Raw genomic sequence first — 12,825 nt, 5'->3', positions numbered from 1 at the left:
ACAGTTGTCTTTGCGCTAACGCGTCCACAATCAACAGGCGCAATGGAAATAAACACAAATTGAAATAAACGAGAGGGGGTTAAAAAAAAACAAAAAAAAAACGATACTCCAGCACACTCCCAAGCTTTTATCCCATCTGCCTCCTTCTCACATTCCACACAATCTCATTATCCGGCCACCCTCATCCGCCGGCTTCTCCCATTGTCCCGCCGCCTTCTCCTTCCTCGCAGATTTCCCTCCAAAGTGCGTTTAATGGCATTTGATTGGGGGAGTCGAGAGGATGGAGCCCAGCTCCCCGGCGGCCGGATCAATGCCTCCAAACGAGTGGCCCGGCCAGGCGTGAAGGCGCTCATTTGGCATCCAACTCACTTCCACCGTTCGCCCTCCGGGAGAGGCGCCGCCGTCGTTTCTGACGAAGGATAATTTCGTCACAAAGCCCAATAACCGGACCTGAAATGTCTCCATCGCGGCCGATCAATGGCCGTCAAGGAGAAATGAAAAAAAAAAGGGAATTTATTTCAGGAGAGCCTTCAGCGCTGCGCTTATTTGGACTTTATCTTGGCCTGTAAATACTTCTTGGCGGCGGTGATTGCAGAAAGCGCTGCTTTTCCATTACTAACGATAGAGGAAGCGATTCCTCGAGTAGATCGGGTGGCTCGCTAAAAAATAGATATATCTTCTGCCTCGGGTACCCAGTTATTGAGTGTATTCTGTCAGAAAGAAGTAAAGCTAACCGCTAACATATCGGAAACTTCAAAATAAAACCTAGCTTCCCAAATAACTTTTGGACCTTGATAGACTTTTATTTTGAAGTAGCTCCTGGCAGGATGTCGCGGCGTGACAGCTGACTTGACTCATTACCAACGTCAACAACGCTAAGTTGTCCGAAAGTCAAATCCAATAGCTAATTATGCTAAAAGGCGTAGCCTAAAAAAAAATATTTATGCTGGCATTGTGTTATACGGTGTTTAGCGGCGAATCCAACATTAACGGCTAGCGGCAAGCAGCTCTAGATGCTAGTAGCGTTAGCAAAAGCCGTCGGGTTACTTTTCTAAGGCAGCTGAATTGACGTCGACAACGTTACGTTGTCCGAAAATCAAAGTTCAATCGCTAATCGTGCTAATAAGTATAGCTTTCAAAAGACTTCATTACGCGTTAGTAAATGACTGACAATGGAGATTGCGAGTTTTTTTCAATTGCGCGTCTAAGAAAATAAAAGATTTTAAAATATAGTTTATTGATGCATGAAGTATTTTTTAAAAATTGGAAATGCTTAAGTCATCCTTTTATGGTTAAGACAATAAAATAAAAAAATTGGACATTGTTAAATGAATAAAATGAGTAAAAATGGGACACGCCCAATTTTTCCAATTATTATTATTGTTCTTATTTTAAATATATTTATTTCTTGTTTTTTTCCCAACGATTATCTTTTTTCAGACCGATACCGGTACCAGTACTCAACTCAAGTAGTCACCAAATAACCACATCCAATTCCGAAACCATCAGTACTTTTGACTTATAAAATTTACCCTACCAAAAACAACGACAGATCTTTTGATAGAATTTTTTTCCCCCGAAAACTGCATGAAATGATGCCAATTTTCTATTCTTGGATTTCTGGTTTGTGATCTGCTAGGGACGATACCTTAAAATAAGACCAGGTATCGGTCCGATACGATACTCGGTATCGGTCCGATACCCGGTATCGGCACTCGCCTATCCCGACGTATAACGGATACAACGGCGTCACCAAATTTAAAAAATGAAGGGTAACGTTTTGCGTGCAGGTTCTGGCACGGGGAGTACCGGGTAGCGGTGAACATCAACGACTACCTGGACATCTACTGCCCGTACTACGAGGGCCCGCCCAACCACGGGCGCATGGAGCGCTACATCCTCTTCATGGTCAACCACGAGGGCTACACTTCCTGCCAGCACCGGCTGCGCGGCTTCAAACGCTGGGAGTGCAACCGGCCCAGCGGCGCCGACGGGCCGCTCAGGTTCTCCGAGAAGTTCCAGCTCTTCACGCCCTTCTCGCTGGGATTCGAGTTCCGGCCCGGCCACGAGTACTACTACATCTGTACGTCGCCGTGTTCTTTTTTTTTTCTTTGTGGGGCATGCGTGTGTGTGTTTGTTTTTCCCTCTAATGTGACGTCCCGTCTTTTTTTGGTGTGTGTTCTTGTTTTTCTATGTTTGTGTGGCACCTCAGTTGTGTCCTCTTATGAGGTGTGTTTGTTTTTTCCCATTGTGTGGCACCAGCAATAATTACTAAATGTACTGAGGTAATCGATTACTTTGGTTCTACAGTAACCAATTACATTAAGTAGCAAAGTTCCTGCCTGAAATGTAATTATATTTATTGTATAATGTAATAGATTAGGTTTATGAATTACATAGTTAATTACTTTGGTACTTATGTACTAACTAATCAATTACTTTGGTACTTTAATATATAAAGCAATTCATTACTTGGGTACTTGATTATTATTATTTTAATTACTAAATGAATCAATTATTTTAGGTATTAAAAATCAGTATTTTAATTACTAAAGGTAATTGATTAATTTGGTACTAGAGTATCCAATTACTTTAAGTAGCAAAGTGCCTGCCTTAGATGTTAAAATACTAAAACCCATGAATTACTTCGGTACTTATGTACTAAACTAATCAATTACTTTGGTACATAAGTACTATAAAATAATCAATTACTTTAATTATTAATTTATTGTGAAGTATTTTAGATATGAAATACTCGTATTATAAGTAATAATCAATTATTTTAAGTTCTAAAAAAATATTATTTTACTCATAATTTTATTAGTATTTTACTACTAAATGTAATGAGGTAATCATTTACTTTGTTACTAGAGTAACCAAGTACCTACTATAAGTACCCACCTTTAGGTACTAAAGTACCAAATGACATTAATTACTCTATTGTATAAAATAATTGATTAGTTTCACGAATTAAGTACTTTGGTAGTTCATCAATTTGGTATTTTTGTACTAAACTAATCAATTACATTAGGTACTAAAACCACAAGTAGTTCAAGTACTAAAAGTATTAAAGCACCAAAAGTAATCAATTACTTTGGGTCTCGGCAACATATTTGAACAGTAAATATGCACGTGTAGAAATTTTGAATGTATAATCTTAAATATCGTCGGATTCAAACGGAGGTTCAGCAGAGAACGAAAATGGAAATTAATTTCATTTAATGATTATTTGTTTATTATCGACTGCATGAGTCCGCCTCCCCTGACAGCACGTCCCCGGTGTTCACATTTTTCCTCGCACGCACATTTTGGTTGATCCACACTAACTAAAAAAGGGAAAAAAAAAATGCTAATGTGTGTGTGCGAGCGTGTGTGTGTTTGTTATGCACAACCGCGGCTCTGCATGCATTTGTAAACATTATGTAAATATGCAATCAACACAAGCTACTCTGCACTCACAGGACATAAACACGGCTGCCATCTTTCTTTCTCGGCCTGCTTTTTCTCCATGAGCTCACTTTGTAATCATTTTCTTATTATCGCCGTTGATGCGCTTTAACAACAGAGGTGTTAGTGTCACAGATGGGGGTCCCGCAACCCCCCCTTCCCCTTTTCCCCTGTCATTCATGCTGTCAATTGCAAATATGCCACAAAAAATATAAAGAGCGGCAAGGCGGGGGTAATGACTTTAAAAGGTTTTTTGATGGAGTGATTTCAACACTTGTTTGGAAGCGCTTCAACGCTTCTCCAAAAACACCTGGTGAGCTTCTGATCATTCAAATGCGCCGGCCATTAAAAACAACCGTCAAACGTCTGGAAACACCGCCAAATTCTAACGTTCCCAATACATTAACACCAGACTATTAACTGTTGAAAATTCAAGCTGTGAATTTCCAACAGTTAATAATATATTTATGTGTATATATATATATATATATATATATATATATATATATATATATATTAGGGCTGCACAATTATGTCTTTTTTATAAATTTATATATATATATATATATATATATATATATATATATATATATATATATAAAAACATGATTTTAAAAAAGGATCTGTGGATGTTAACGCACTAACCCAATGGAATATAATAATCGATAAACACGGAAAATCGTTCAAAATTAAACCGGTATGCAAGCGCTCATTTTCCGCGTACCGATTATCAGCTCGCCCCTCGGACAAACGCTACGCGTGTTGCGCCCCCCGCTTCACATCTTGTGCAAAGTCTTATCAGCTCCGCCCCCCCGCCACTTCCCGTTCCCAGCACATCCACAATGGCGACGTCTCCTGAAAGCCCATTGAGAGTCACTCGGCCTCATCAGAGGGCAGCTGGGAGGTGGGGAGGGGCCTATCCAACCTGTCAACATGTCAGCCACATGACCAACACACACACACACACACATACATCATCAAGGCACCTGGTCATGAATCACTAGAGGAAAAAAAAAAAATCAATGTGTTTTTTATCAGAACATACAACACACACTCACATTGAAAAATGCTGCTTTAGCACATCAATAAAGACCTGTGTGCGTGTGTGTGTGTGTGTGTGTGTGTGTGTGTGTGTGTGTGCTTGTGTGCGCACATGTCAGAGAGCATAGTGCATGTCTGCTTGTCAAGATGATGGACACGGCCTTTCACGCACTCACAATCACTTGACAACTGACCCCGCCACTCCCCCGCCCCTACTACACTCCTGCACACTCTCCTGATTTTTTTTTTTTTTTTTTTTGGCGGGGGGGGGGGGGGTTGCTCGAACCCCTCGGGGATCTGAGTAATACAATACCAAAGTTGGCGACTATACAACTCCAGGGGGCCCCAAAAGAACTATTACAGACAAAAATGGGTGTGTATGTGTAGGGGGGTCAATTGGGATATCAAATGATTATCTTTGCAACATTTTGCATTCGTTTTGAAGTTTATATGATATATATATGGGTTTTTAATTTTTAGAATTTTTTTATATTATTTAGGATTTTTTGTAAATATTGTTTTATTTAATTATTATTTTAAAAAATATTATTTGCCAACTGAGTACAATTAAAATGTGTGGTTTTTTTAGGTTCTTTCTTTTTTTTTAGCATTTTAAAATCGTAATTCATAACAGTTTGGCGACAAAGTAAAAACTATAGTAAAACACAAAAAAAAAATCACAATTGTAAATTCTTCATGGTGTTCATACCCTCAAGTTATATATTTGTTGTGCGTTAAATTAAGTGTGTTTCAGATTTCCCACATTTTGAGTGGTCAGTGAACGCAGCGCCAGCGTAAAAATGTTACGGTTGTAATAATACTTATAATAATACTTATAATCCGGTGCGCCATATACAGCACATAAATTTTTGGGAGACGAAAAAAATAAAATAGTCATTTAAATTCTTCAATTTTTACCTCTGCATTTCAGTTATAAATGTATATTCTACAATCAAAACTGGGGGTTGCTATTTGGTTAAAAAAATTAAGTTTAATATTTAATGGCATTCTTCTAAATTCTTGATTGGTCTTGCATTGCTCTAAACAATCTTTTAACGTAGTTAAGTGGTATTTTTTTCCCCATTCTTCAGATGGTATTTTCCACAAATCATCTTTATTCTTAATTTCAGATAGTCACCAAAGTTTGACTGACTTATCTGATTGTTTTGTTGACGTTCCTTTTAGCGCAGCTCCATCTAGTGGATGCTAATTGCAATGCAACCCCAGCCACTACTACAGCTTCTATTCTATGTGCCTTACAATGCAGTGCACCTCATATATGACAACCGCGCCTTATAGTTTGTAAAACGCGGTCGAAATGTTTAATTTCAGGCACAAGAGCTCATTTTCTCAAAGTTGTTTTCAATGCCCGATGTTTTTTTTTTCCTCGATTGAAAACAGCATTATTGCGAGCAATCAATTCCCGCCACAAATGAGTAATGACACAAACAAGCTCGACGGTCGCACCGTTTGACACAGCGCCTCATTAAGTTAGACCATACATGAAGAGTAAATCACCGCTCGCTCATTTGTCTTCATTGGACGTCGGCGCAGTCATTAGAGAAAAATTTAACGACGGCGCTCATGAAGATTAAACACAGTGAGGCGTTAACATGAATTCCGCTCCATCGCCGTCTCGACGATACACCTGAGGTGACTCTCTCTTTGAATAAAGACGGAAAATCCGCACGGATCCGAAGCATCTTAAGCGTCTGAGTTCCTCCAAAAAATGAGCGCTAACGTCGACATATAACAGCGAGGCAGACTTCAAAGGCTAAACGGAATGGAATCCCCGTCATTAGTCCCACTTGACTCCGGGAGAAATGTGTCATCGCGAGCGCAAAAATCGCATCAGGAGGCGGCCATTTTCCGACAACATTTTCTTGTTTTGATTGAATAAAAACGATAGCTGGTCTTGGGTTTGCTAGGAAATTTTTGAATCGGATATTGAGTATTGGAATAAAAATAAAAACTTTACTGAGGCTCAACCTCCAGTAGATGGCGTTGGAGCATTTTGGATTATTCGTTTTTGAATCGATTTTATGCAAGTCTCAAAAACCCATTCAGAAATTTGAAGTTGGCAATTTTGGTTCAACCAATTTTTGGTTGAAGTTTATTAAAACTCACTCTGTGCCATTGACAAGTATACTTGTCAAGTTTTACTTACTTACTTACTTACGTTTACCTTTTTTTTACTTTAATTTTAATTAATTTAATTTTCATTTGTGGCACGTGTTTTTCCTATTTAAATTTCAAACTTGGTCACAACTTTACTTCTGCCCAACCACCAGTAGATGGCGTTTAGATCAAATGAATCAATTGAATGCAATTTAAGAAGAAAGTCTCAAGAAATCACTTTTGAATCTGAACAGGAAGTGAGGTCATTTTGGACCAAGTCCAGGTTTTTCTTTCTTTGTGGATCATTTTGAGGATTCGGCCACATCTCTTTGAGTAATAACAGCTTTCAATCTCTTTGCAGCGTCTCCTCATCCGAACCATGTGGGCCGAGCGTGTCTCAAGCTGAAAGTGTATGTCAGACCTCCTGGTAAGTCGCCATACACACTCACACACACACACACACATACACAGAGGTCCAAATTGGCTATCACTGTGAAATTAAAGGCCATAAGAGGTCTGATTGAATGGCGCGGCCCAAAGTCTGCACTTTGATTTGCGGAGAAGCCAAACAATGCTTAAACCACTGGGTTGGGCAACCTATGGCCCGTGGGCTGTATTTAGCCCAGGAGACTGTTAAGTGTAGCGCAGCAAGCAATGATGCATACGGATGTGAAGGCTGAAATTTTCAATGAAAACTATTGAAGCGTGCAATTATAGTGGGAAAAAAATGAACCCTGAAAGATATCTAACCATGTCAGATGAAGTTGAAAGCAATTCTTTTTTTTCGATTGCGTCGTTAGAAATGAATGTGAAATTTTTTGTGGTGCAAGGAAAGTTGGACATTGAAAATCATTTGTTATGTTGAAAATTACATTGGGAATGGCAAGGTGAAAATCGTCCCAAATGTGAATTGAAACGAGTAAAATTTCAAATGAAAATGTTGCCTTTGGAATTAATGATAAATACCCCCTCCCTCATTGGGAATGAATGGGGAATTTTGGGGTGAAAATATTGAATTTTGAGGAAAATATTGAGATTTGGAATCTGAAAAGTACTAGCTCTTATGGCGTGAAATTTTGGAATATGTTGAAACTGGAATGAAGTGAATTGGATGAATTATGTGAAAGGAGATGCATGTCAAAAACGTGAGAGGAGTAACGTGTGAAGCCCCTCATCTTTCACCCAATAAAATCTGATGCCATTCTGTTTTAGTCACACATGCCAAATACCTGAAGAAAACTCATGGAACTTTGGAGAGAACCTTCACACAGGAAGGCCTTCAGTGAGATTTAAACAGCAAATTTCTGTACTGAAGCACCATGCTGGGTGCTGAAATTTGTCACCGAAACGTTAATCGAAAATTGGAGAAACCCCCGTACAACGAATCTCCAATGTTGTCTTGGATTCTCTTATATACGGCGACGGAAAAAAATAACCCGACGGTGAAAGTAGGTCAGATGGCAGGAAGCGGTTACGCAACTCTTATTTTGAAAGTGTACCAGCGAGGCATATTTGAAGGCGAGCTCGACGCGTAGCATCCAACCTGCCTGGTAACTCGTCTCCCTTGATGGTGACACACTTTGAAGATGTTAGGGGGAGAAAAAGTGGGGGATGTGTGCCGGCTTTCCAGGCATTGGATGGTTCCCCTTTCCTCCCAAATCACTGAAACAACATCAATTCCGTGGCTTTAATTCTGGAGTGAAATCTGTCCGTCATTGCAAACCCTTCTCGCGTGTGAAGTACTGACACGGTGCATTTACAAGTGGGTTGTGTGTGTCAGCTCCCTGCTCCAGATTCGTGGAGTCTCTGTGATTAAACTGTAATTAGGTTGGTTAAACCCCCCGCAGAGCTCCGCTGCTGTCGCCTCCTCCCACCTCTGCCGTCTTCTTGCTCTGTTTTGCATCTCCAGTTGAAGGCGAAGACTTGCAAGCTGTGTCTTCACACTGGCTCCTCATTTTTTATTTTCAGAGTGATACGCTGAAGTTTGGTTTGGAGCAGGTTTAACTTGATCTGGTAATAGCTGCATTTGCTACATCCATAGTTTGGCCAAGCTAAACATCACATACAAATTTTTCGGTAGTACATCGTCGAATTTATAGGCTTAAAATGCATACCAAACACGCCTGCCAAAGCAGTGTGGTAAACATCTCAAGGTGTTGCAGAGAAAAGGTCTGGATCACTATTGGCAGCGGTGGTAGTAAATAGCTGATCACCCGCTAACGGCTAGCTAGCTGTTCATTGTAGATTTATAGCTGATTAGCTGCTAACAGCTAGCTAGTGTTTCAGTGTAGATAGCAAATCAGATACGAACAAGTAGCTAACAGTTCAGTGTACATTAAAAGCTGATCAGCCGCGAACAACTGGCTAGCTGTTCAAAGTAAGTTAATAGCTGACGAGCTGCTAAAAGTTAGCAAGTAGTTTAGTTAAAGTTAGCTCATCAGCTGCTAAAATCTAGCTAGTTTTTCAGTGTAAGCACATGGCCAAAACGTTGCTGACGAGTATCTAACAGTTTATTGTAAGTTAAAAGCTGATTAGCTGCTAACAACTAGTTAACTGTCCAATGTAAGTTAGTGGCCGTTGAGCTGCTAACAGTCAGCGAGTAGTTGAGTTTTAGGTTAGCTAATCAGCTGCTAGTGGATAGCTAGCAGTTAAATGTAAATTAGGGATCTTCAATCCTCATCCTTGAGGGTTGATGTCCTGAAGGGTTTAATGGTCTCCCTGCTACTAGACAAAATGATTCAGATCGTTATCCAGCTTCTGTCGACCTTGCTGATTGTCTGATCATTCGAATCAGGTGTGTTGAAGCCGGGGAACATTCAAAAAAAGACCAGGAGACTGGCACTCGAGGAGCAGGACTGAAGGTGTCAATTACTAGCTGATCAATACTAGCAGTTCAATGGTTCAACTGCAAAAGGTTAGCTACCTGTTCTACTTTACCACCATCTGCGGCTAGTTCCTTACTGCACAACGTAAGCCAACTCAGAACACAACTGAACCCAGATCCAAGTGCTTCACCTTTCAATCTTTTATCGAATCGGATATTTTGTCGCCTCTCATCCCTGTGTTTCAGATGGCTCGGGATACGATTCCCCAGAGCCCTTCCTGACTGACGGCGGTCCAAGCCGGAGACCGGACCCTACCGCCCCGGTAGCCGCTCTGGCTTGGCTGCTGCTGGGACTCTTCTCCTGGCTGTGACTTCCCTCACTCCCCTTCTTCCTGGAGCTCCCGCCCAGGGACGCCGGGCCGGGCTGGGCTGGCCGTCCCTCGTAACTTCCACCGCCCCCCTCAGGGAAGCCCTTTGACCCGCCCTATCCACCACCGCCCCGCCCAACCCCACTTAACCTACAAATGCGACCACCAGCCACCACCACTGCCAGCCCGCCGCCCCGCCCTCCACGGCCCAAGCACGGACACCCTTCCCAGACCCGGCAAGTCCGCAGGGTGGACCGGATACTTTGCACTCTGGGAAATGTCCTTTCACTTGTATCAGGATCTTCTTTGGATGTGACTATTGACTCTTGGCCAGTGACGAGGTAAACGTAGCCGTGGATATGATTAAACTTGTCATCCACCCAGAAGGTCGACCCCAATGCACAAAACGGCTTTTGTACTCCCAAAGTCTGAATCGCAAGTAGCCTGCATTTTTCTTTTTTTTTACAACCTAATCCAATTCTTGCCGTAGACTAAACAGATCCGGATCACGCGAGCACGCACGATGACGACTTTAACCATAGCCTTGCGGGAGGGTCAGCGGGTGGGTCTGGCGAGGTGTATATTTTCAGGTGGGATGTGTTCTTGTCTTCTTTGCTGTTTCTAAACAAAAAGCATTTATCACCGCCTGCTCTTAGCACAGGCGCAGTCTGCACTTGTCTTAGTCCAACGGGTCGGGTGACTTCTGGAACCATGACTTTACTCCTGTATGAATGTACCACTGGTCACCCACCTTCTTTGTGTTTGTGTATATGGTTGTGGTCACTTCTCTCAGACCGGTGAGCGGCAGGTTCTGGGCAGCGGCTTCTGGGGAACAGGTTCTCGGAACTGGGAGCGAGGGTTTCAGGGCGGTACCGGTCAGGGGCCGAGAGATGAGTTGGCGACATTTAAGTTGCGTGACCACTGTGAAACCCTCAGAACAACCTTGTTTGTATCGATGATCTATTTTTTCATGGGGGTAACCAGAACCACCCTGCCGCCACTATCCGTCTCCAGAGACTTTTTAAGACAGCCAACGGGATTTGCTCTCTTCACGCGGTCCAACCACATGTGGTGGTTCAGTGGACTCTAGAACGGCAGTTCCCACGGACCCGCTCGGTAAAACCAACCGGAAACCACCTAAGAGTCTCAATCGGACCACGACGGACGTTAACGCTGACTGAAAATGGTCTTGGCTCTTAAAACCGGTCCGGCGGGAAGCTCGTGGACTGTAGGGTGTGTGGTAGCGCCGTAACCCTGCACATACATACACACACTTACACATGCGTCCACTTTGGACTGAATTGAACCCTTGTGCAGTATTTTGACCATTTTGGGTCATTTTCTTCCACATCTCGCAGTATTTTAGCTCACTCCCGCCAGTGTGGTAACTAAGTCGTCGTGTCACGATCAACTTTGGCATGTCGTCACCACCTGGGTGAAATTTCAGCTCCCTTGTGTCTTCTTTCAATGCTTTCCCTTTGATGGGAAATTCCTTTGATGCAAAAATCAAAGGATTGGACGAAATACCGCACAAGGGTTGAAATTAAAAAAGATCGCAAAAGAAAAAAAAAGGGATTTTTTTTTTGCTGGGAAGCGAACGAATGAGAGCAAAGCACTGTGAACATCACACACATACATGACATGCAGATATACACACACCCCGAGCTTAAAAAAAAGTCTAGATCTGCACGGTTTTGTCGCATTTTCATGCTGGTATTGCTCGTGTCAATTCAAGCTTTTGTCCTAAAAGTATGGGGTTTTTTTTTGGTTTTTTTTGGGGAGCAATTGCGATCACTCGTATTGTTTCAACTGTGGTAAAATTTCCCGTTTCCTTGACCGCAATTCAATGCCATGATTATTTTGCCATGGTACCGATTGTTATATTGCTAGCAGGCGAGTTGCCAACAAAGAAAGAAAAAAAGATTGGATTTCATCAACATTTTTTTTCCATCTTTTATTTGTTGATTGTCAATCGATTTAGTTATTGTCTCAATAAATTCCATTTATTTTATTTTTCAAAAATAGGGTTAAAATGAATACAAAGTGTTATTCAACAAAATTAGCACTGGCTAGCTTTAGCTATTTGAAGAATGTCTATTTTGTTTTGCTGCTGTTTTGTTCTACCAGCATAAAAACACGACACAATCGTGCTGTTTTACGGCTCACAAGAATTTCGTCGGATTTCACACAAAAACTAGACCATAACAACATCAAATTGAAATGTTTTTAGATTGCTTTCATAACATGTTTATTCAAATTTAGCATCGCAAGTCAAGGCGCCATTTTTGTTATAATCCGGTTTTATTTTTTCCTGGTGCGATTTCCCGCAAAATTCATGTGAGTTGGGGATGAAGTGTCGACAATTACACAACACAAGGCATGCACACACACAAACACACAAACAAGGGGAAGCCCCTCCTTCTCGGTTTCCTCTTATTTTTGTAGCATTTAAAAAGAAAAATCACTGTTAAAGACTCCTGCGTGGGATGCAGTGATGGGTGGGCGAGAGTGAGTGTAGCCTGTGGAAGATTAAAACAAACAAAACAAACAACAACAACAAAAAAAAGACGTGTCTTCTTTGATTCCACTGATGCCGTCTTCCTGTTATTTTTCTCAGTTTTTTCTCTGGTTCATGATCCGACGCTCATTTTCACAGTAGGATGCCTCAGGGCCACGTGTGTATTTTTTTCTGACATTTTTTCACCCTCGCAAAGCGTTTGAATCCGCACGCGAAGTAAGAGACAAATAAGGATTTTTTATTTTTTTATGGTCTAATTGTCTAATTGTAACGCCTGTGAATTTCTCGCCAGGTTTGAGCGCAGCCCTCGCAAACGCAAACCCGATGGTTTTATTGGACCCGGCGACGTGGTCATTTTGGGACAGCTAGCGTCAGAGCGTGAAATTATTCCAATGAAATCAGCTTCTCCCGTCTTCATGTGTTCCTCCCTCGGCGCCGTGACAGCTCACCAGAAAAGCACTGACAAGCGAGGACAGCCATCACTTCTTACTTACGTTGGGTACCGCGTT

General features: G+C 41.6%; 1 protein-coding gene across 3 annotated transcripts in view; it reads left to right on the top strand.

Annotated features, from left to right (window-relative positions):
• The window catches only part of efna2a (ephrin-A2a), a 63,360-nt gene extending 50,888 nt beyond the window's left edge, over positions 1-12,472 (top strand). For 2 of the 3 annotated variants that reach the window (XM_088433984.1, XM_088433986.1), the window contains 3 exons: positions 1,791-2,083; positions 6,968-7,033; positions 9,677-12,472. In XM_088433984.1, the coding sequence (XP_088290110.1) occupies positions 1,791-2,083; positions 6,968-7,033; positions 9,677-9,801 (484 nt within the window). In that variant the 3' untranslated portion in view covers positions 9,802-12,472. Of the gene's footprint in view, positions 1-1,790; positions 2,084-6,967; positions 7,035-9,676 lie in introns of all 3 variants that reach the window. The other variant, XM_088433985.1, reaches the window with a different exon arrangement.
• The last annotated feature ends 353 nt before the right edge of the window (positions 12,473-12,825 follow it).

This window comes from Hippichthys cyanospilos, chromosome 14 (genome assembly GCF_059441005.1).
Source record: "Hippichthys cyanospilos isolate Australia breed blue-spotted pipefish chromosome 14, RoL_Hcya_1.0, whole genome shotgun sequence".
Taxonomy (NCBI): domain Eukaryota; kingdom Metazoa; phylum Chordata; class Actinopteri; order Syngnathiformes; family Syngnathidae; genus Hippichthys; species Hippichthys cyanospilos.
This window is presented reverse-complemented; position numbering and strand designations above follow the sequence as displayed.